We start from the raw sequence: 20,648 nt of genomic DNA, 5'->3' as shown, positions 1-20,648 counted from the left end.
AAAGTAATAGAATATTCTATTACCTCGTATTCGTATAAAGTAAACACTGCCCCCTACTGGTTAGCTGTATTTATACAACATTAAGGCTAGCCCGAGGCAATTCTCCCCCTGATGCGAGTTTGCTTTTAAGAGAACCTTTTAAAGGTAGGTTTGGTCAAACTAACTCTTTATGAACAGTTTCATTCTGACATTTAACCTAGTTTCAATTCTCGATGTCGTACTGTTTTGTTAATATTAATTGTTTTATTTGTTTGTTTTTTGTGTGTTTTCTAACCTAAGGGTGTTTTGCTAACTGTTAAACAAGCTAAAGTGTAAAAAATGTATTCGCTTTTCTTTTGTTTGTTTGTTATGTTTTTTTTTTTTTTTTAAATAGCACTGGGGTTAGTTCGTTAAAGTAATACAAATGAAGAAAAGATAAACAGATACTTTCAACCTCGCTCCAGCTGCGAGTTTTCTCAGACTTGGCCAACTTCACCCTTCTCAGAAATACCCAGGAAAGCCATTACCCTGTCAGGCGTTGAGAAGAGTCATTTCACACCAAAGTTACAAAAATGCAGAAATAATTGTAACTTATTTAAGCTAGTTTTGTATGTCTACTTCCATGGTTAGAAATTGCTGCAAATCCAGCGTCAGTTACTGTGGTCTAGATTAGACTTTGTGCAGTTTTCTGTCTGTACACCTGAGGGCGGAATAGCTCCTTGTATCTTCGTGAAACCTTAAACAATCATAGACGTGTTTATTTATATTTTTGTCGTTTCATTTCAACGCACGATACTGGTATTATAATTCTTTTCATAGATCTCGTAATTATCATATTATGAAAACAATTATAACGCCAGGAAAGTTATAAAAATGAATTTAAGACGCTCCGTCTTAACGACCGCTGATTGGACTGCAGACGACCACGTGATCTTAAATCTCTTTAACCGGCATGCGCTGACCGGTGTTTCAGAAACTAAAGTGTCATTATATATGTGTCGCCGTTTATAAACTGAAACATGCCGACCATAGTTATACTGTGATGTTTCGGAGGTAAAACGTCAGTAAAACATCGACCTGTCCTCTACAATTTGTTGGAAGACGACTGTGTTCTTCATTGTAACCATGAGTTAGAGTTGCAGTAAGCAGAATGAGTCCTTTCTGTCGTGCGATTTGTGGGTATCGCTTCTCGGCCTTTTGGCTAAGATCAAGTGTAGTATCTGTTCTTATCAGTTTAATATCTGATACGTCCCTACCCGGGGACCATATATTAAATTGGATTTTGGAACAGGGAGATGGAATAGGGGCTTGCTCCGTCCACTCCACGCATCGACCTGGTATTGCAGTATTTCTAGGAACGGTGCACTCCCTGAAGCTGTGTAAAATAACTGTAATTTGATTCAGCAGTTTCTGTAAAAACTGTATGGAAGATGAAACAATTGAACATGTATTATGGGGATGTGAATATGCAAAAAAGGTGTGGGATGGGGTGAAAGAGAGTTATAAGTGCCTGGAGAATGTGACATATGATGAAATCACTTCGTTTGGGGTTAAAGGAGTGGGAAAAGAACAAAACAAAATAATTTGTATGCTGATATCAATTGTAAAACTTAAATTATGGAAAGCAAGGCAGGGAAATATAACCGGAGTGTATAAATGGAGAGAGATAGGAACAGTTAAGGCAATAGAGAAAGAATTTGAAAGTATATACTGGCATGAATTAGAAAAGTGGGGAAGTGATACAATTAAGGATAGGTGGAAAATCATCTTTTTAAAACCACCAAAAAAAAGGTGGTAAGTGATAAGGAGCGAGATAATAGAAACGCGATTGTTTCTTCGGTTTCTGGTCTTTTTGTGGGATTTTCTTGTTGTTCAACTTCTCTTCTCTTTCTGTAGGATGTTTATTTAGGTGTAAAGAAATGAAGGTATGACATTGATTTGGAAAGTAATATGTTAAGATGTATGAGAAATGTGAAATGTAAATGTAAAGGATGGAAATGTTGTGGAAAGTAAATAAAAAAAAGGAAAAAAAAAATCTGTTCTTATCAGTTTAATATCTGATACGTCCCCTACCCGGGGACCATATATTAAATTGGTTTTTGGAACAGGGAGATGGAATAGGGGCTTGCTCCGTCCACTCCACGCATCGACCTGGTATTGCAGTATTTCTAGGAACGGTGCACTCCCTGAAGCTGTGTAAAATAACTGTAATTTGATTCAGCAGTTTCTGCAAAGAAATATGTTATACGCTAGATAGCTGCGTACGTGTGGACATTGTCTTTATACTGATCTTCGAAGTTTAGTCAGACTGAAATGTTGCGACTTGTGAATGAGTTGCATTTAACTGTTACGAGAATTACTAAATCCTGCGACTTGGACTGACACGTGGACACACACTTTCTATGGGAAATCAAAAAAATATGTAGTTTTGAACTGCAGTTACATTATTCTAGCTCGAATCCTGCAGTTACCTCTGGTGTCCACTAGAGACCGATAGAAGTCTGTAAAAACTGGCGGCTGCCACCTACAAGGACTCGTGTTGATTATAAGTTTAACTCTTCTCTTTCTCTACATACTGCAGCTTTCTGTCCTTTGTGGCAGTAAGTTACATCCCTTGGAGAACCCCCCCCCCCCCCCCCCCCAATTTTTTCTTGGCTTTTTAGCTAAAATCACCTGTATTGTCTGTTGTTTCCATTTGTGGATGGTTAATAGTGCAGAAGATTGTTTTTCTGTTTTCAGGATTACATGAAAACATTTTGGAACAGATCATTTTTATATATAATAAATCTTAGGATAGTATTGGTTTTGATGATTTATAAAACAGAAGTGTGGTGTAGCCCTGGTAGTGTGGATCCTTAGTGTGTAAAGAGTAGATAACTCATGTAATAATAATATGTGTGAATGAAAATCCATGGACTTTACGAGAGACCTCCATTTATGGCTATGATCCTGACAAACAAGATTAATACGTTTTTTTCTCCTACCAACGGTACTCTTTCCCAAAGGAAAACATATGCACCAGGATGGCCGAGTGGTTAAGGCGTTGGACTTAAGTTCCAATGAGCGGATGCTCTCGTGGGTTCAAACCCCACTCCTGGTATAATTTGGAGTTTCATGAGTGGTAAATTGGATGGTATCTATGAGAGCAACAGATATGGTATTTAATGTGAGCAATATCTTTCCCACCAAAAAAGCTGTGATGATGAACCCAAATGGTTAATGGGAAAACTCCAAGCTTTTGGATTAATTAGTAAAATTAATGGCTATAAAAAATAAGCTCACTGTTAATAAAATTAATACATTAAAATTGGGAGGGGTCACCTCTCTGAAAGGCAATTACACTCTTTTCAACATAACATTGCAAAGAATTTGGGTATTTCATTATGTGTGTGTATGGAATTAAACAGAAAAAGACTAAATCAATTCTTACAAAGCAGCTTGAACACAGCCGGGCTTGTTTTTGTTAGCTGGCTTGACAAATCCTGACAAAACTCAGTCAGAAGTGGTTCCTCGATGTTCTTTTTAAACAGTTTTCCTGCTTCACGCTCTGTGCACAATCATAAAAAGGGGTTTTCTGTATGTTTCGGGGTGCAATGTATAACTAATGTAGAGAAACTTAGCTTGCGTTAATGATACTAAATAAATCTAGTTACTTCATCCAGTCACATTACAAAGAAAGAAAAATAAAGATGCCACATAGTGATAAAAGAGACTATTTACCCCAAATTATTTTCAATTTAAAATGCTTTAAAGGGCTTAAATGACCGTCAATACATAATTGTATTATTAATTGTATTATTTTGATTTACATTAGACACAACATCCCAACATTTTGAGAAGACAGTTTTAAATATTTTTAGACCAACTTTAATCCAAATATGGAAAAAAAACTCAAAGTCACTGTTAAACGGCAAGCAGCTGTCGATTTATTTAACTTCGGATCCTTACTCCTTTCATATCAATTATTAATAAGGAAAAAAACCCATATGCTGCTGCCAACACGGTAGCTTTGGTCTGCAATTTAAAGAAGGCAAAGAAAAAGAAAACATATTCTGGAACCTGCTATTAAAATGTATTTAAACTCCTTGAGCATTTTCACAGTAATCCACTGTAGTCTGCAGTTAAAACACTGCAAACATTTATCCAGAGATCATGAGCAGTCCATGGCCAAAAAGTAGCACTTCTCCTGACAGTTTGCATTTATTTCTGTGTGATGGGGAATGAATTCTGGTCCATCAACTCTCCAACTCTCTCCTGGAGTGTTTGAACCACCTCTGCAAGAATGAACACGTGCGTGTCGTCAAGATCCTTGAGGATGAATTTCTTTCCCAAGGCCATCGTTTCATCCAGGTACAGGAGAAATTGTTTCATGGCAGGATCACTGCAGGAAGAGAAAGTTAAAGTTTCGGCTACTTAAAAACAGATTTCTGTGAAACTAACTACAAATATTTCTTGGCAAAGTTACAACCTTACCATTCAACAAGGACACCTTTGTGCACGTTGACCATATTGACAGGTGCAGAGAAATGGACAGTCGAAGCTGATTAAAGAGCTGAACACCTGCAGCACAGTAAACAAACCGACAGCTGAAGGCCTCAGGTAGAAGCAGCTTTACGGCAGCCTAAACCATTATTAAGGCACCAAACAGTCAGATAAACGCTTCACATGTTTTCGGACATTTTAATAATATTTTTATTACCATTACAACAAAGAAAATACTTGTAAACGTTTAAGTACAGCGTATGCTAGCTCTTTGTTTTAGCACCGGTTAGCATTTTGCTGCTAGCATTAGCTCAAAATAGCATGGCCACAGGCATGTTCTGCTACATACCGCAATCTCAAATATCTAAAAGAGCAAACTTCACACATATACATGTACATACCTGTCTACAGTTAAGTGAAGGATTAACATAAAGCAACAAACAGCCGCTTATCTACCCGAGATCTCCAGCTGTTCCTGCTAAGTTTTCAAGGCATTGATGGGTTATGTAAGGTGTGCGCCAAGGGACAATCTTCTGATGTCCAAATATCGCGTTAGCGTGTTTTAAAAGTTTTTGCTGCTTCCTTGCTGCTTTTCTGTGCTTGGTAAAGGTATCATATCAATACTGTGGATTTAAAAAAAACCTACGCTGTGTATAGATGAGTGAGTATTATGAAGAAAATAATGCAACATTCGTACCCAAGTGCATAAAATGCATTACAAAAACTGCATCATGACATTGATGCTTAATGTAAGTTAAAATCCAGTATAAAATACAGTACTGTGCCATTTCCCCCCTTCTGTCACTAACAGGAAAACTATGACAACTTGATACCACACACACACACATATACATATATATATATATATATATATATATATATATATATATATATATATATACATACACACACACACACACACACACACACACACACACACACACAAACATTCAGAACCACTTATAAGGTACAACTGCTCTGCTGCTCCTTAAGGCAAATATCCAATCAGCCAGTCACATGGAAGAATTTTAATGCACTTAAGCGTGTAGACATGACAACCAAGGTGACCTGCTGAAGTTTAAACTGAGCATCAGAATGGAGAAGAAAGGTGATTTGGGTGACTTTGAATGTGGGCTGATTGTCGAGTACTTCAGAAATTGCTGGTCACTTGAGCTACAACCATCTCTAGGATTTATAGAGACTGATCCAAAAAGAGAGAAAATATCCAGTGAGCAGGAGTTCTCTGGGTAAAAATGCCTCAGAGGAGAATGGTCAGACTGTTTTGAGCTGACAGGAAGACAACAGTAACTCAGATAATCACTTTTTTATATTCAATGTATGCAGAAGAGCATCTATGACTGCACAAAACTTTGAACCTTGAAGCAGATGGGCTACAGCAGCAGAAGAATAAGGTAAGAATAGGAAACTCAGGTTTCCGAGGCTGGTTTAATGGTGTAGGAAATGTTTTCTTGGCACAATTTAGGCCCCTTAGTTCAACCCATTTATTGTTCTGGACCATGTCCATCCTTTTATGATAACAGTGTACCCATCTTGTGATAGCCACTTCCAGCAGGATAAGACATCATGTCACAAAGCTCATATCGATGTCATACTGGTTTCTTGTAGGTGGCAATGAGTTCACTGAACTCAAATGACCTCCAGTGACCAGATGTCAATCCTCTTGAGCACCTTTGGGATGTGGTATATTCCTATCATGGATGTGCAGCTGACAAATCTGCAGCACCTGTGTGATGGTATCATGTCAATATGGGCCAAAATCCCAGAGGAATGTTTCAAGTACTTTGTTGTATTTTGTACTTTGTATATAGAAATGCATAGATGACTCATAAACCCTCAAACGTTACACATTTATTCATTTCATTGCCAGCATTTAGGACTGCTAGTGGCAGTGGGGGCTGCAAACACATGTATTCAAATTAATTTGCTTGATCGGTCCCATACAACTGCATGTGCAATCTGAACTAAATGTATTAACTCAGGTCCACTTGAGGTAAGGCTTGGGAAAGAATATGTTTTGGCACATAAGATGATAATCACATTATAGTTAGAGTAAAACAAATACATATAAAAATAAAGTCTTAAACCTTTGCTCTGGTCAAAAGTCGAGTTGCATGAGTAGCAACAAAATGTCAGTGCATTTTTAAGTAAATACAGTAGATAATGAGCATTGTGTATCCCATGATTAGCTGGTAATAAATCTAAAATAAAAGGAAATCTAGATAAAATTAATAATTTATGTGCTTAATTTACTTGTAAACATAAGAGTTATTTTCTTTAAAACTTAGCTGATGTAGCATTAAGAGACCAATTTCAGTGGATGACTTAAAAAAACCCAACAACAAAAAACGCACCCTGCTATCATGATCACAACTGACAGGTTTCCATAAATATCTGTGTGTAAAATAAATTAGATTTCGTTAGCTATACTGCAATCGCATTTGTGGTGCTTTATGTGAATGTGCAGTTATTTCTCTGTTTGGTTTGAGTGTGGTATACATTTCAAGTATACAGCAGGTGGTCTCAGTGTCATTGTTTTCATAGATTTCTGTCAGTGGGCGATGTAGCTCTGCAGAGCGTCCAGGATGAACTGGAGGCTGCGTTTGTATAGAAACGAGTCCTTCCTCTCTGGTTTGCAGATGTTTAGGTGATCTACGTCCACTTCAATGAGCTCACCAATCCCGAGATCTGAAACCACAACACGATGAGACGCAAGACACTGCTTCAACTATGTGTTGTTGTTGTTTTTTTATATTTAAGCTGTACATTTCAGACATTACAGTATTTGGAGTTACATACTTGCTGACTGCGTTGGTACCACAAGTATCTTGATCATAGGTCCAATGTTCGTCGGTAGAGTCTCTGCAAAGCTCAGGACCTTGAAATCCTTTTCTTTGGCCAGGCTCAGGAAGTTGTCATTCAGGCTGCGCAGAGCTGGTGAATCTTAAAACACACACATCAATTCACATTAGATGCTGAAAGAGTTCCATAGACCGCAGAATTCATCATATTCACTGACCTTTACAGAGTTCTCTGACTTCTATGGAGGGGAAGAGAAGATATCTAACATTGACAGAGTACTCTGCCATGAAGGTGCCGTAGTGAGGAACACTATAAAACATAATCCCTTTGGTGTTCTGTAATAACCCATGCATGTCTGGGTCCTGTAAGGCATCCAGCAGCATTTTCTTCACAAGCAGTCCTGCAAGAGAAACCAAATGCAAGAGGATAGATTAGTAATTTTTTTTTTTTTTTTTTTTCTCAAATTGGATTCAAGGGATCTGCATAAAAGTCCGACATGCTTGTGGAAGGAAAGATGTGGGAGAAATACCTCCCATACTGTGGGCTACCCAGACCACAGGCCTTTCTCCAACTCCCGCCAGCTTTAACTTCTTTAGCAGCTCCTGACTTCTGTAGGCTAGAGACTTCCTAGAGAGACAGATAGTCGACCCTTTTTAATCTGTTGGAGTAATTAATTCAAGGGTACCCGACTTTGCAAAAATATTCTATTTTACCAAGAGTAGCACCTTAATCACATGTAGACATATAAAGAAACTACAGACTTATAGTTGTTGTTTTTTACCTCTGATTCTCAGCAGGACACTGGGCCATCCAGTCACTTAGATGACTGTCATACTCCACCGACAGCACTCTCAGATTTGGACAGTCAGCAGCCAACCATGACTGATAATAAACAGTGATAAAACAACACGGAAGAACACTGAGATAAATCTTAAGCTGTGTGAGACCTCAGAAACACTGGAAAACACTGAAACAATCCATTAATGTAATGAGAGGAATTAGGTGCCTTTGTTACCTTTGGCCAGCACTCTGTATAGTCATCTTCACGTTTGGCTGCCTCCTCTTCCTCTAATGTATTGCGGTCCTTCTGCCTCCACGTCTTAAAAGCTGCCCCTAGAATCCCGTGGATGAACAGCACGTCTGCTTTGATTGGCTGACTGGAAATTGAAAACATTGTCAAAGATGACGGCTGGGTTATAACAATAAAATAATATGACGTTAATGCATTATGTAACAACTGAATTTGTTTTCCTACTTGCTACGTGTTTGTGGGTGCAGGATATAGACGCCATCTGGGTATTTCTCTTTTACTGTCTCCCTGTCCAGGTTTGCAAGAGCGCGAGCTGCGTGAGATGCCTGCATGATGTGAGGGCACTGCATCATCTCAGCCAGGACAGACACCCAGCCTGCAGGTGTTTTATGTGTAAAGTAGGGGAAAAAAACAGGAAAGTGTGAGGAGTACGATAAAATTTATAAGTTGGGGTGGATAACTATAAAAGTAAACACATTTTTTTGTGATGGTGAAAATCTAATCTCTAATTGAAACAAGCACAACATATATTTTAGACCTTACTTTCATAACATCTTTAGCGCACCCAGTCAGGATTACACATAATCAGAGCTGTCTCCCATTTATTCAGATTAGTTACAGACTTACCGGACTGGGCTATGGCCTGATGGGCACCTTCATTGAGAGCCAGGTTTCCGATGATGCGAACAATGTTCCTCTGAATCTTCATAGAGTCTGTTCTGAGCTGATAAACCCTCTGGAGAAGCTGTAGACCTCCGTTGGCAACTATGTGGTCACAGTGGCTTCTCACCTGCAGATCACAAAGTATTAACCACAAGGCAACATCTAGACAGCGGGTGCATAGAATTGACCTTAATACACTGCTACAATGACCGCAATGAGTAGTAAGTAAATAATCAAGCCACCGACTCCAGACTAAATCACCTTTGGATGCACAATGATGATGATTACCTTTGAGTGCTGTACCAGTGCCTGCAGACAGAAGGACTCCACCTTCTCAGAAGGAACAGAGGTGAGGCTCTGGGCATAAGGCAGCCCATTGCCACCAAAACTCCACAGACCACCCTTGAACAATAAAGCGCACGTGTTAATGACAGGATATAGAAACTAGCTTCTTTTTTTTTTCTTTGTTTTTTTTTTTTATCACACCCCAGTGACTGTTTTTAGTTTTAGACCTGGCCTTCCTAATGACTGTACATGTATGTGTACATCTGTGATTGTTACCCTTTGTGCTGCCAAGGACTGAGTGCTCTCTCTCAGGGCCAGTGAGGTAAAGTACCGAACACATTTGTCCACCTCAGTTTGAGGCAGAGATGCCAAAAGCTGCCTCAATCCGTCCTCCGCTGACAAACCCTGAGAAGATCACAGCACATCTGTGAGGTAGGCATTCAAATGGCAACTATCCTAAAGAGTAGATTTGAGTACCTCCTCCAAATCAGGCAGTGCAGGTGGGTGACGGAAAAACCTCAGGTCTACCTGAGGCGTCCGGGCCAAGCCCACTGCTGTCCGATGGTCTATAACCTGGGCTGCCGTCTGGTACTGGTAATCTGGATTATTCAAAACAGGCGTGATCTAAGACCAGAGCAAGTCTCTGTTGTGTATCAAATTAAAGTAACAGGAAACTTTTAGGGTCCTTTACCATGCCAGTGGTGATTGTCTGCAAGCTCCTGAACAGCCCCTAGTCTGATGGCTTTGTTAGCTGACTGTGTCTTCTTCAGCAGGACCCACAATGCCACCTCATGTGGGTCAGCATCCACATGACTGAAGTGCTCTAAGACACAAAATTACAGAACAAACTGACTGTCTGAACATTTACAGAATAAAAATGGAGACGTGTTCTACTAATTCCTCTAACTGGACCTTTTAGCAATTCTAACTACAACTAAAAGGTCAACTACTAGTGTCTACTGCACCACCTTTTAGATTACTACAAGAGCCAATGAGCTACAGTACAAACCTTGCAGTAGTGAAACTTGTGTCATCAATTTGGCAGCTATTAATTTGTAAAAGGTTAAAGTAAAGAAAAGTGAATGTAACTTTTTGTCTGCGGATTTAAAACTACAGGTGGCTAAAAACAAAACATAAAATCTCAGACCTGTTTATTCCACTCACTTTTACAAGATCCACACCACTGTAAAAGCTATGTGGCATTCAAAACAGGATGTGCATGTGCAAAGGCAGGTGTTTCCTTAGGTTTCTGTGCACATACGTCACATAAAATTGACTAAATGACTACAGTTTTCTGAGCATAAACACTTGCTCTGCTATTGGCAATAATACTTTTCAGTTCAAGAAATATTAGGGGCATTATCGTGTATCTGTCTATGTTATTGGTGAATTGCTGTTTGTTAGTTTCTTACCATCGAGTGATTGCAGTAAAAGCCTCGAGGATATTTCCACAAACCGTCTTGCTGCTTTATGAAGTTCCCTCCTTGCTTTGTGTGTAAGTCCTGGAAGAGATGCAGAAAAAATAACTAGCCACTAGTCCCTTGACAAAATTTAGAACTGCATTTCTATAACATTATAAAAACAACAGAAACCATTTAGAAATGCTTCCCTGTAGAGGTGGCTAATCAAATCAAATATTAATTTATATTTCCATTTTTATAATAAAGATTCTGTTTTTTATCTTTCATTATAAATCCATCTCATCCTTAGCATATAGCATTTGCACCTCCCCGAAAGCCTAAACACATTCCCTGCTATACTGTTGTGTGTTAAGTTCACATGTATTTATTTTAAGTTAAAAGTGAAATTAATGCATTATGAGTGATTACTGCTTAAAATGATCATGATCATATGTTTCGGCATAATCAAGTTGCTTATATTTGAGTTTATAAGTTGATTGTGAAAGCTTCCACTAAAAAGGAAGAGGAAGTAAAATCACCCAACACCAAATGGCCCAAAGTGCTGGCAGGAAAGGGAAGACAGGAAGAATGAAGGCAGATGTCACTGCCCCACTGAACATAAAAAACTCAACAACACTTTCTCATACAAGAACAAAATGGGGCCACTCAGCATATTTGTCAGATAATGCCCTCCCACAGTAAGGAAGAAGGAACATGTCCAAAACCCAGTAAATTTAAATTAAAAATCTAAACAGGGCTTACTACATTTATAGGCTAGTGGAAATATATACATAATTTATACAGCAAAAGAGGTTAAAATGACAGATTTAGTACAAGAAGAAATACTGCAATGCCAAATGGGAGATGCTACATCTGACCTTGTGTATTTTCACAATAAAACGTGTAATTCGTCCCAAAATACGTGTGACACTAGATAGAGGTATGTAGAAACAGAATGTGAATATCTCGATGCAGTGAGAAAATGTAGGACTACAAACACAGTCGTACAACAGGCAAAAAGATAAAATATCAGAGTCTGTGATGAATTTATAAATGTACTGTTTATTCTGGGATTGTCCTAGAAACACCAGCAAGGGTTTGGTGAAAAGTTGTGACTGAGTCCAGCAACATAGGGTATGTAAATATATGAAAAGATATATAATGTGCCATGTTACCCATGAGGTTGTTTAGGATGGTATTAATTACCTCCAGTTAGGTTGTCTTTTTCATCTGAAGGAGTGGCCCTCAGATAGATGTACGACTTGTTCTTCTCCTGAAGAATTGCACTAGTGTCAATGGTCACAGCCTTATCCAAGGCTATCACCTCATAAGTAATAAAAAGACAGCCCCTGCAGAAAGGAGCATGTTTAATAAGCAATGGGACAGAGATCATTCTTCTCTCACACATGCATAAATCAGTCTTTTAATAATGTTACTTACCCCAAGACAACTGCGCCAGTTACTTTAGCAACTTTCCCTAAATGTCAGCGAAGAGGAAGATCTTTATTTTCAATGTGTTTATCGAAATTTATTGTACAAGATTGCTGATTTTGTCTAATAACTTACTTAAATCTTTCCACTGAAGCACTTTCTTCACACTAGGCGGCCCAGCTGTGCTCAGCCTCCGACAACGGATCCAGCGCAGAGCGGCTGCGGACATCCTTCCCATGTGTGCCCTCCCAGATGTGCGTGTGTTAACCAGACTGCTGTCCAACCTATCTGACAAAGTCACAGACGTGAGGACAGTGTCTGATAAGGCACATAACGGTATGTCGACGCAAAAAAGACCCGATAATTACATTTAATGTTATCATGTCAGTTTAAACACTTAGCAGTGCTAACATTTAACTCGTGACAGTGCTAATGGTAAACTAATCTAAAGCATTAATTTAATCAAAGACCATTAGCTAAACGTTAGCTAGCCACACAGGTGGGTGTGACTGACAGCTGGGCTAAAATTACTTGAGTAAATAACATAAACATCGGTAAGTCTCCGCCATAAATCCAAAGCTGGCATGAACACCCAAACGTAATCCGGGTGAAGCTAAATGAAGCCTTAGCTGCCACTAACTTGGTGGAGATTAGTTAGCATTTGGCTATGACTGTTCTATCTCTGTGCAAGGCATCCAAACGTATAACGGAGTAACCCGGTGGACATGTAGTGGATTAATGTCCATTTCTGATAAGCGATATTACCTTATTTATTGATGGACACGTTTTAAAAGAACTACGATAACGTCCTCCAAGACTGCAGCCGGTGTACATAAACACAACATAAATTTGTCCCACAAATAATACGTCATCCACTGCAACAGTTTTTTTTATTGACAGCTTTAGAGGTCCGGTGTGTGAACTGCAAGATTACGCAAAAACGACAGTGTAAAAAGTAAATATGTCACGGGGGAAAAGAGGAGGGGCGAGAGTAAGAGAGACATCAAATAAAGACGGTAATACTGTTACAATGCGATATTATAAAATCAAAAATGTTTATAGCCTTCTTGTTGCGGGAAGGATAAATTGTGGTCACATACAGTTTCATTTCCATTCATGAAAATAGGGAAGTGTGGCTTCTTATTGGAGAACTGCAATTTATGGATGTGAAATTTGGCAATGAGTAAAAGCAAACTGATAAGAATAGATGGGTTAGAGGAGGGGTGTCAAATATAAGGAACAGGGAACAGAAATAAGCTGGTGAAGACTCCAATCAGGCCTCACTGGACAGCTTTAGGAAATGCGAAGAGAGTCATAAAATTTTGACTTTTAATATAATTTTGTATCACAGATTTATCTTTACTGCTAAATACCTCCCATGTGGCCACACCAAAGTAATTAGGTAACGAATAAAAAAAAATATCAGAAAAGTTCCTTTTCTTCACTACAGAAATTAATTGGGGGGGGGGGGGGGGGGGGTTAACAATGGATACAAATAAAGGACGTTTTCTGTGAATAAACAAAAACTTTGTATTTTGTAATCACAGGATTGACAATAAGATCCAGCTACCAGAACTTTTTCTGTAATTTTACATGTTTATTTCTCACAATTTAATTCTCATACATATAGATTTCTTTCATTCACTACATCAGTGAATGAATCTTTATTATGTAGAAAAAAAACTGAGATGTTCTGTTGAAATTGTGCTTCTTTATCAAATATTAAGATAATATTCAATAATCAAATAACCCATTATGCACGGACAGAAAGAGTTTCATTGGTCGGGCCCACTTAAGATCAAAGTGTGCTGTATCTGGCTCACAGTGTAAAATGAGTTTGACCTCCTTTCTTTATCTCAGTCAAATATGTACCAGATTTTTTTAAAGTGAAAATTTGACAAAATGTTATTAGAACTAAAACCAGTAATGTCTTTTCTACAACTCTTTTCCATAAGTACAAGACAAAAAAGTATATATAGGAGGACATCTGTGGGAAGGTCTGACAAAAAGAGCAAAATATATCTATCTAAACAGAAGTGTATTTTTTACATGCAGTAACATATTTGTTATTACATGTTTTTTTACATTTTATTTGCATTTTTAACATATCATAAAACTTTTGAAACATAAACACAACTCAAAAAATTGTTCTTTCTTCTCAAAACTGGTTTCTTTAACCAAAACAACACGCACATACCTTTACATTCCTACAGAACATCAAAAACCAAATTCAGAAATTCAGGAAACTACTATAAAAATTATTTGTGTATTTTTTGGCCATGAAGCTACATATTTAAATCCATGCAAATGTGTAAGAGTAAGTTTATTTTTTCTCGTTCTGGTGAAGTGTAGGGAGTTTTGTCCAAATATAGCATTTACAGTTCTACATATATGTCAACACCAGTGTTACCTGTTTTATGTAGTATATGGCAAAACTCAGTAATTCCACCATGTATTGTTAGTACAGTGAGAAACATTGCCAAGAAAATCAGTGCAGAGATACAGAAAGGTAACAAAAGAAGTATTTATTGGTTACTATAATACAAAATGTCCCGCTGAGCTGACAGCTGCACATATTTCACTGGGAATATTGGCATGGCTGAACCTTCCTCTTCCTCCTCGTCCACGATGGCCTCCGCTGCCTGCTAGTCTTCCTCTTCGTCACTTGAGGCCTCTTTTATACTCTGACACATGACTGAATTTTTCAAATTCAAGTTTATTTTTCTGTCTGGTTTTAGTCAGCTGTAAATACCTTAGCGATTATGTGTTTTGCCATTACGAGTGCTGCTCATCGTTTGGTCCTGTAAAGTTTAAGAGCTCTGTAGGGATTGTGTCCTTAACCTTTCAAACTTTACTGTTGTACACAAGTTCCTTCTTCAGGAAACAACAGTTAGGACAGTAATAAAAATGACAGCACAGCTGCACTGTAAATATAGCAGTCTAACCCAGCTATTACTATTATTGTATTCTGGCTTTTTTGCTCTAGAGTGCATTGCTGTGGAACAACACTATAGTCTTGAACTGTTGGTAGTTCATATTTGGGTGAGTGCTAGGTTGAACTGCATCGTAAGGTGACTACCTTGACTTTTATGAAGTGTGCTGGAGAGGTTTCATGAAAATCAACATAGTAGCAGTTCATAGTACAATGGTTCAGACATTTGCTTGCCATGCAAAAGGTCACTGGTTCAATTTTAGCTGGAGATTAAAAGCCCATTTGTGCTTGTACCAAGGGAGCAGCTGAAAGGAGCTATAGGTGGAGTGGTAAAGGTCAGAACCCATTACATTTTGAGATTGCTCAGTATCCTTTCTTTATACCTGTAGAGGCCTTATTGGAAGAATCATTCACTTTTTTATATATTTTGTGTCAGCTTATGTGAAGAAGTCCCTCCAGACCTGTTACAGACCAAAATGTCTGCACTTAAAAGCCTTTTTGAGTCTTGCTTTATTGCATTAACTTAAGAGCAGAGTCCAGTAAAATACATTCAAAACATACAAAACAAAAATTCTTATACCTAATGCCCACATTTTCTCACATGTCACATTCGCAAGTGCTGTTCATGCAAACACATAAACAAAATCATCTTGAATATGTGATTCAGAAAATAACAAACATCAGGTCCATTTAACCAAGTTTTCAACATGAATTTGATAAAACATCAAATAGTCTAATGCACTTTATTAACTACAGGCTTACACACACTTTTTATTTATCTTTTAAGCTTCACGTGTACAATCATTACATCTTTTCTTGCATAGTTATTATACGACCTGCACAGAGAAAGCATATGTCTTGCCTTACATTATAAATAATTATAAATGTTTTCTCCACTCCAGCTCCACCTGATCATAAAAATCATTATAGATTTAGTCCAGTTTGGAAATCCGTTCATCTCCCAATTAGTATCAGCCAGTGGTGCTTTCACTCCTCTTAGGTTTGGGTTTCCTGATAAGCTCTGATTATGCTCTCATAAGCTGGAGGTGGGGTCTGCGTAGCATGAAGACCTCTCACACTGTTCCCCCAAAATGACTCTGGTCTTGGTGGGGTGGCAGCTGGCTGGGCTACGCTTTGAGCTGATCCAGTTGATGTAGTCAGAGGTGGTGTACGTGGCAGTGTGGTTTGGCTCCCCTCCTCTGCCTCTCTTGCAATTTGGCTACACTGGAGGAGCGGGTGGAAGGTGGAGCCCCTGAAGCTGGATTTATGTGCCATTGCGTCAAAGTGATCTGGAGAGGAAGTCTGGCGGTGAAAGGTGAAAGCAGCTGTCACTAAGCTGTTGTTGCTTCGCCGGTCATAGCTGCTGCTGCGGTTAAAGCCTGGACGATGGCGGGAAGAAGTGTGCGAGCGGCGATGCGGGCGGCGGGTGATGCTGGCAGAGCCTGCTTTGTGTCGGGAAAACCAAGTAAGCATCACATAAACTAGGGCGCCCAAGAGAAGGCCCACTGCCACAGAAGCACAGAAAGCTATAATCAGGTGGTCTGTGAAGAGAGAAGCATACCATTTAAAAAAGGATCTTTATAAAATGATCTGTGTTGTAGTATCTTTTTTATATCGCAAATATTCCCATTACAAGTCTGTGAAAAAGTGTTTGCTCCCTTTCCTGCTTTCTTCTTTGTTTATATGCTTTAGATCATTAAATGAAATCGTAATATTAGACAAAGATAACCTGAGTAAGTATAAAATGCAGTTTTAAATTATGGTTTAATTTATTAAACCATCATTTTATTATTAATCAGGATTCCCTGTGTGAAATCATGAATGAACTGTGATTAACCAAATTTTTTCAGAAGTTCACTTCAGTTTCACAAGCCACTCTTAGGTTTGATTACTGCAAGACCCGTTGAATCAAAGAATTACTTAAATAGAACCTGCCTGACAAAGTGAAGCAGGCTAAAAGATTTCAGAAGACAGCACATCATGCCAAGATCTAAAGAAAGAGCTGAGAATCAAAGTCATTGATATCTATCAGTCTGGAAAGGGTTATAAAGCCATTTCTAAAGCTTTAAGGCTGGGAATCTAAACTTGGAACAGCGGTGAACCTTCCTATGAGTGTCCGGCCTACTGAAATTAGTCCAAGCGCACATCCATAACTTATGGAAGGAGGTCAGAAAATAACCAGGACAACATCTAAAGAGCTGCAGGGTTCACATGTCTCAGTTACACTTAGAATTTATGACTTGGCAAAAATGGCATCCAAGAGAGAGTTCCAAGGAGAAAACCACTGCTGACCAAAAAGAACACAAAGGCTTGTCTTGCACTGCCAAAAAACATCTTGGTGATCCCCAAGATTTCTTGAAGGCTTGAGTACCTTTACATCTGGCATAAAACTAACACAGCATTTCATAAAAAGATCACCACACCAACAGTAAAATAAAAGTCTAAAGGAGAATGTCTGGCCATCAGTTCATGCCCTAAAGCTCAAGTACACTTGGGCTATGCAGCAGAACAGTGATCTAAAACACATCAGCAGGCCCACCTCTGAATAGACAAAAACAAAAATGTAGGCTTTGGAGTGGCCTGGTCAAAGTCTTGACTTAAATCCCATTGAGTCTTTTTTGACATGACCTTAAAAAGGCCATTGATGCTGGAAAATCCTCCACTGTGGCTGAATTAAAACAATTCTGCAAAGAACAGTTTGCCAAAATTCCACCACAGTGATGTGAAAGACTGATTACCAGGTATCACAAATACTTGCTTGCAGTTCTGTGTGGCAAGTGTGGAACAACCAGTTAATATTTCTACAAATGTATATAAAATTGACAAAAAGATACATTTAGATACATTTTTTGATACTCTCAATACAACATCAGAAATTAATTTGGATCTTAATATCCTTCTGGATCCACACAGTCAATTAATGCACAGGTTGGAGGGTTTTTCAGCCTTGGTGAAGTTATCACCTCACTGCTCTTATGCACATGCAGTGCATCTAAATAACCTTTATGGTCTTTTTTTTTTTTAAATAATCCACTGTGAATGCAAGGAATTTAATGTGTGCTAGGAAGAAACTGAGAATTGCCAGACGTGTCTTGAAATATAGTGGCCCTTGACAAAATAATAATAGGCTTTCCTCTGCCTGTGTTTAACAGATTGAGCCTCTTGGAGAAAACAAACCAACTGAGTTTCATTTCCACACACGCACACACAGACAGAAATGAAAAGCTGTTGACATATTCTTGCTCAGTGCTACTTTGCCTTGGATAAAGCCAACTGAGCATGCTTGAGAGAATGTAGCAGATGAGACAAATACCACTGGACTTATGCCAGGAAAACAAATTGGGTTCCCCTCAATAAAAAGTTCAAAAAGTTTGAACCTGCTTTGTTACTAGACCACATTTCCACAAGTTTTTTTTTCTCTAATTTTGGAAAATGGAGGGCAGACGCTAGTAAAAAGTCATCTGGAAATGCCATTAGGGAAAACTGAAAAAAAAGAAAACATCAGCAGCAAGTATGTCTGTGTAGGTTCTCAGTCATCCAGGTTATGGTAATCTAAGGATCTTAGAAAGAAAAGTGACTGGATTGACATTAACATTGATTCAGTAGGTCACATGATAGGGTGAGGTTTCACCTTAAAACTCAGATAATGACCTACACCTTTGTTCATTTGATGAGGTACCTGATCAATAGTGGGTCAAGTACCCTCTTAAGGGAAAACTCCCACTAGGGCTTAAATACCTGGGACTCTCCACCATTTGGTTTTAGAACTGAAGAAGATTCTCGGATGAAAGGTGAAATGTAATGAAGAAAGTCCAGTCGCTTTTCTTTCCACGCTCCTTAGATGAGCACCAAACAGATCGAGCATTCTTAGAAGTCTGAAAAGGTTTCTTTGAATATTCAAATTTGGATGATAAAGCTTGGTTCAAAAAGGCACCAGGCCCGCATATTACATCTATTCCAGGAGGCGATTCAAGCTTGAATTCCTGAGGGCACCAATCAGAGCAACCACATGAAACACCAGCTAAAAAAGAAAGAAAACTCCGAAAACTCACCAACGTCGGCAGGCTGAAGCATTTCCAGAAGGAAATTTGTGTTGTTCGCAGCCATGACTTTATCTGCTTTGTCAAAGGAGAGGAAGAGAGACTGAAGCTCAGTTCAGTCTGTCTGTTCCTCTCGTCTTGTCCCTTCTCTCCTGTCAATTCTTTCCTGTCCTTTTTTTTTTTGATGGATTTTCCTGTCTTTCTGTCCCGTCTCTTTTCCTGTTCCCCCTACTTTCTCCCTCTTCTCCTTTGCTCACTTTCCCTGTCAGTAACGTCCGACTCCCTCAAAAGGAGACTCAGCCCAGACGCTCGCAGGGCTGGCAGCTAACTCTGACAGTCAGCTTGTTTATGGAAGCGGAAAACTACACTGTCACATTTCCTGCTTTTCTGCTGGAAATTAGCAACAGGAGGGGCTTATCTACCCAGGACAGAGATCCTGGAGGTATAGAGACGGGGTGTTTCTGTAATCACTTCCCCTCTCATCATTTCCTTCAGGTTGATTAAAGTAGAAGAAGGATCACCAGCACAGGAGTTAGTCCTTCAGCTGTTACCATATGAGAGTCTATTACAATCACAAATATTTTTCTTCCTTTCAGAAATGATAAATATTTCAATCTTTTCTTTTTTTTCTTCCGTCACAGAGACCCCAGGCGACAAGCCATCACCTTGCACCAGAAGTTACATTTTTGGGGCTGTAAGGGGCATTGAAAGGCAAATCTCCAACTGAAAATGGTGATTGTAATTTTGCAAGTATCTTTAACTGCAGCATATGTATTGGTAAACTCAGTGTTTCTTCGGTGCCTCTCTCTCTATCAAAACCAAAGTTGCCTGAATTTGAGAGATTCATTAAAAAAATGTAATTTGATAAGAAAGAAGAGCTGCTCAGCTGGTCTTTTGATACACCAACATTTTTTTTCAAATTATTTTTTACCACCTTCTCTCGGCAAATCAGGATACAATGCACTGAAATGAATCTCTGTGCTTTTGATCCCACGCTAAACTAAGGAAAAAGAATTGCAGCCAAATCTGCTGCAAATTCATCAATTCAGTCAGGAAGAACAATGCCAGCAGTCACACTCTGAGGTAAACCGGCCCCTTTGCTCCAACAGCAGCTTTTTATTTTACTTCTCCGAGTTGACCCCTGATCTCAGCTTTCTCTAAACATTCACTGAGTCAATGTTTTTAAAAAAATACACAATTATGAGCATTTTAGTCAAAAATCTCTGAGAGTTTATTGTCTTAAGAGAGCTTTAACCTTCTTACTGGCAAAGAGAGAGTAAGGGAGAGAGACTATCCCAACCAAAGCTTGAACTTCCTTTAATTGTTGGCTCGGCTGTATGACCTGTTGAAAATAGTATGTCAGGCCATTGTTTTCTGATATAGAGAAGCTGAAGGGCAATAAACCAACATGTTGATATGTGGCGGAGACATTCTTTAAGCTTTTATAGCTTTTGTTCATGGCATTTATCAAGTGTAGCAGGGCGGAGTGGTGGGAAATAACTGTGCAGTCCTTAATGTCTTAGTAAAGAAATACACATCCAGAAGTACTTCAAAGATTTAGGTAGCAAGGAAAAATGCAGATTTTA

The 20,648-nt window shown here is 38.8% G+C and overlaps 3 protein-coding genes and 3 non-coding genes across 8 annotated transcripts; 3 read left to right on the top strand and 3 right to left on the bottom strand.

The window, feature by feature from the left end:
* The first annotated feature begins 1,160 nt into the window (after positions 1-1,160).
* On the top strand, positions 1,161-1,350 carry LOC146501695 (U2 spliceosomal RNA). Its single transcript, XR_014869659.1, has one exon. It is a non-coding gene; the product is annotated as a U2 spliceosomal RNA (small nuclear RNA).
* Positions 1,351-1,974: 624 nt separating this feature from the next.
* On the top strand, positions 1,975-2,167 carry LOC146501694 (U2 spliceosomal RNA). Its single transcript, XR_014869660.1, has one exon. It is a non-coding gene; the product is annotated as a U2 spliceosomal RNA (small nuclear RNA).
* Positions 2,019-5,005, bottom strand: gtf2h5 (general transcription factor IIH, polypeptide 5). Of its 2 annotated transcripts, none has more exons than XM_085131894.1 (3): positions 4,863-5,005; positions 4,453-4,539; positions 2,019-4,360 (listed from the first exon to the last, which is right to left on the bottom strand). In XM_085131894.1, the coding sequence occupies exons 2-3, from the start codon at positions 4,485-4,487 to the stop codon at positions 4,180-4,182; spliced, it is 216 nt and encodes a 71-aa protein (XP_084988020.1). In that variant the 5' UTR covers positions 4,488-4,539; positions 4,863-5,005; the 3' UTR covers positions 2,019-4,179. The 2 variants fall into 2 exon arrangements, with proteins under 2 accessions (XP_084988020.1, XP_084988021.1); XM_085131895.1 differs by having other exon boundaries at positions 4,918-4,996.
* Positions 2,997-3,079, top strand: trnal-uaa (transfer RNA leucine (anticodon UAA)). The gene has a single exon. It is a non-coding gene; the product is annotated as a tRNA-Leu (tRNA).
* Positions 5,006-6,317: 1,312 nt separating the features above from the next.
* serac1 (serine active site containing 1) lies at positions 6,318-12,335 on the bottom strand. 2 transcript variants are annotated; one of them, XM_085131878.1, is made up of 17 exons: positions 12,226-12,335; positions 12,100-12,136; positions 11,866-12,008; positions 10,672-10,761; positions 10,269-10,304; positions 9,951-10,082; positions 9,737-9,858; positions 9,536-9,664; positions 9,263-9,376; positions 8,939-9,101; positions 8,537-8,687; positions 8,297-8,438; positions 8,063-8,163; positions 7,811-7,908; positions 7,499-7,681; positions 7,279-7,422; positions 6,318-7,167 (listed from the first exon to the last, which is right to left on the bottom strand). In XM_085131878.1, the coding sequence occupies exons 1-17, from the start codon at positions 12,326-12,328 to the stop codon at positions 7,031-7,033; spliced, it is 2,025 nt and encodes a 674-aa protein (XP_084988004.1). In that variant the 5' UTR covers positions 12,329-12,335; the 3' UTR covers positions 6,318-7,030. The 2 variants fall into 2 exon arrangements, with proteins under 2 accessions (XP_084988004.1, XP_084988005.1); XM_085131879.1 differs by lacking the exon at positions 10,269-10,304.
* Positions 12,336-15,515: 3,180 nt separating this feature from the next.
* On the bottom strand, positions 15,516-19,398 carry myct1a (myc target 1a). Its single transcript, XM_085131893.1, has 2 exons — positions 19,075-19,398; positions 15,516-16,563 (listed from the first exon to the last, which is right to left on the bottom strand). Exons 1-2 carry the CDS (start codon positions 19,127-19,129, stop codon positions 16,019-16,021), a joined length of 600 nt encoding a protein of 199 aa, XP_084988019.1. The 5' UTR covers positions 19,130-19,398; the 3' UTR covers positions 15,516-16,018.
* Between the last annotated feature and the right edge of the window lie 1,250 nt (positions 19,399-20,648).

This window comes from Neolamprologus multifasciatus, chromosome 15 (assembly GCF_963576455.1).
Source record: "Neolamprologus multifasciatus chromosome 15, fNeoMul1.2, whole genome shotgun sequence".
Classification (NCBI taxonomy): Eukaryota; Metazoa; Chordata; class Actinopteri; order Cichliformes; family Cichlidae; genus Neolamprologus; species Neolamprologus multifasciatus.
The sequence above is the reverse complement of the archived record's forward strand: the minus strand, read 5'-3'. Positions and strand labels throughout refer to the sequence as shown.

Coding starts and splice junctions, on each gene's coding strand:
- gtf2h5 (XM_085131894.1), bottom strand. CDS start 4,487: ATGGTCAACGTGCACAAAGGTGTCCTTGTTGAATG. Junction 4,361..4,452: donor AAAGGTGTCCTTGTTGAATG/GTAAGGTTGTAA, acceptor CTCTTCCTGCAG/TGATCCTGCCATGAAACAAT.
- serac1 (XM_085131878.1), bottom strand. CDS start 12,328: ATGGGAAGGATGTCCGCAGCCGCTCTGCGCTGGATCCGTTGTCGGAGG. Junction 10,305..10,671: donor TTTACTGCAATCACTCGATG/GTAAGAAACTAA, acceptor ACAAATTAATAG/CTGCCAAATTGATGACACAA. Junction 7,423..7,498: donor AGTCAGAGAACTCTGTAAAG/GTCAGTGAATAT, acceptor GTGTGTTTTAAG/ATTCACCAGCTCTGCGCAGC.
- myct1a (XM_085131893.1), bottom strand. CDS start 19,129: ATGGCTGCGAACAACACAAATTTCCTTCTGGAAATGCTTCAGCCTGCC. Junction 16,564..19,074: donor GCTTCAGCCTGCCGACGTTG/GTGAGTTTTCGG, acceptor CTCTCTTCACAG/ACCACCTGATTATAGCTTTC.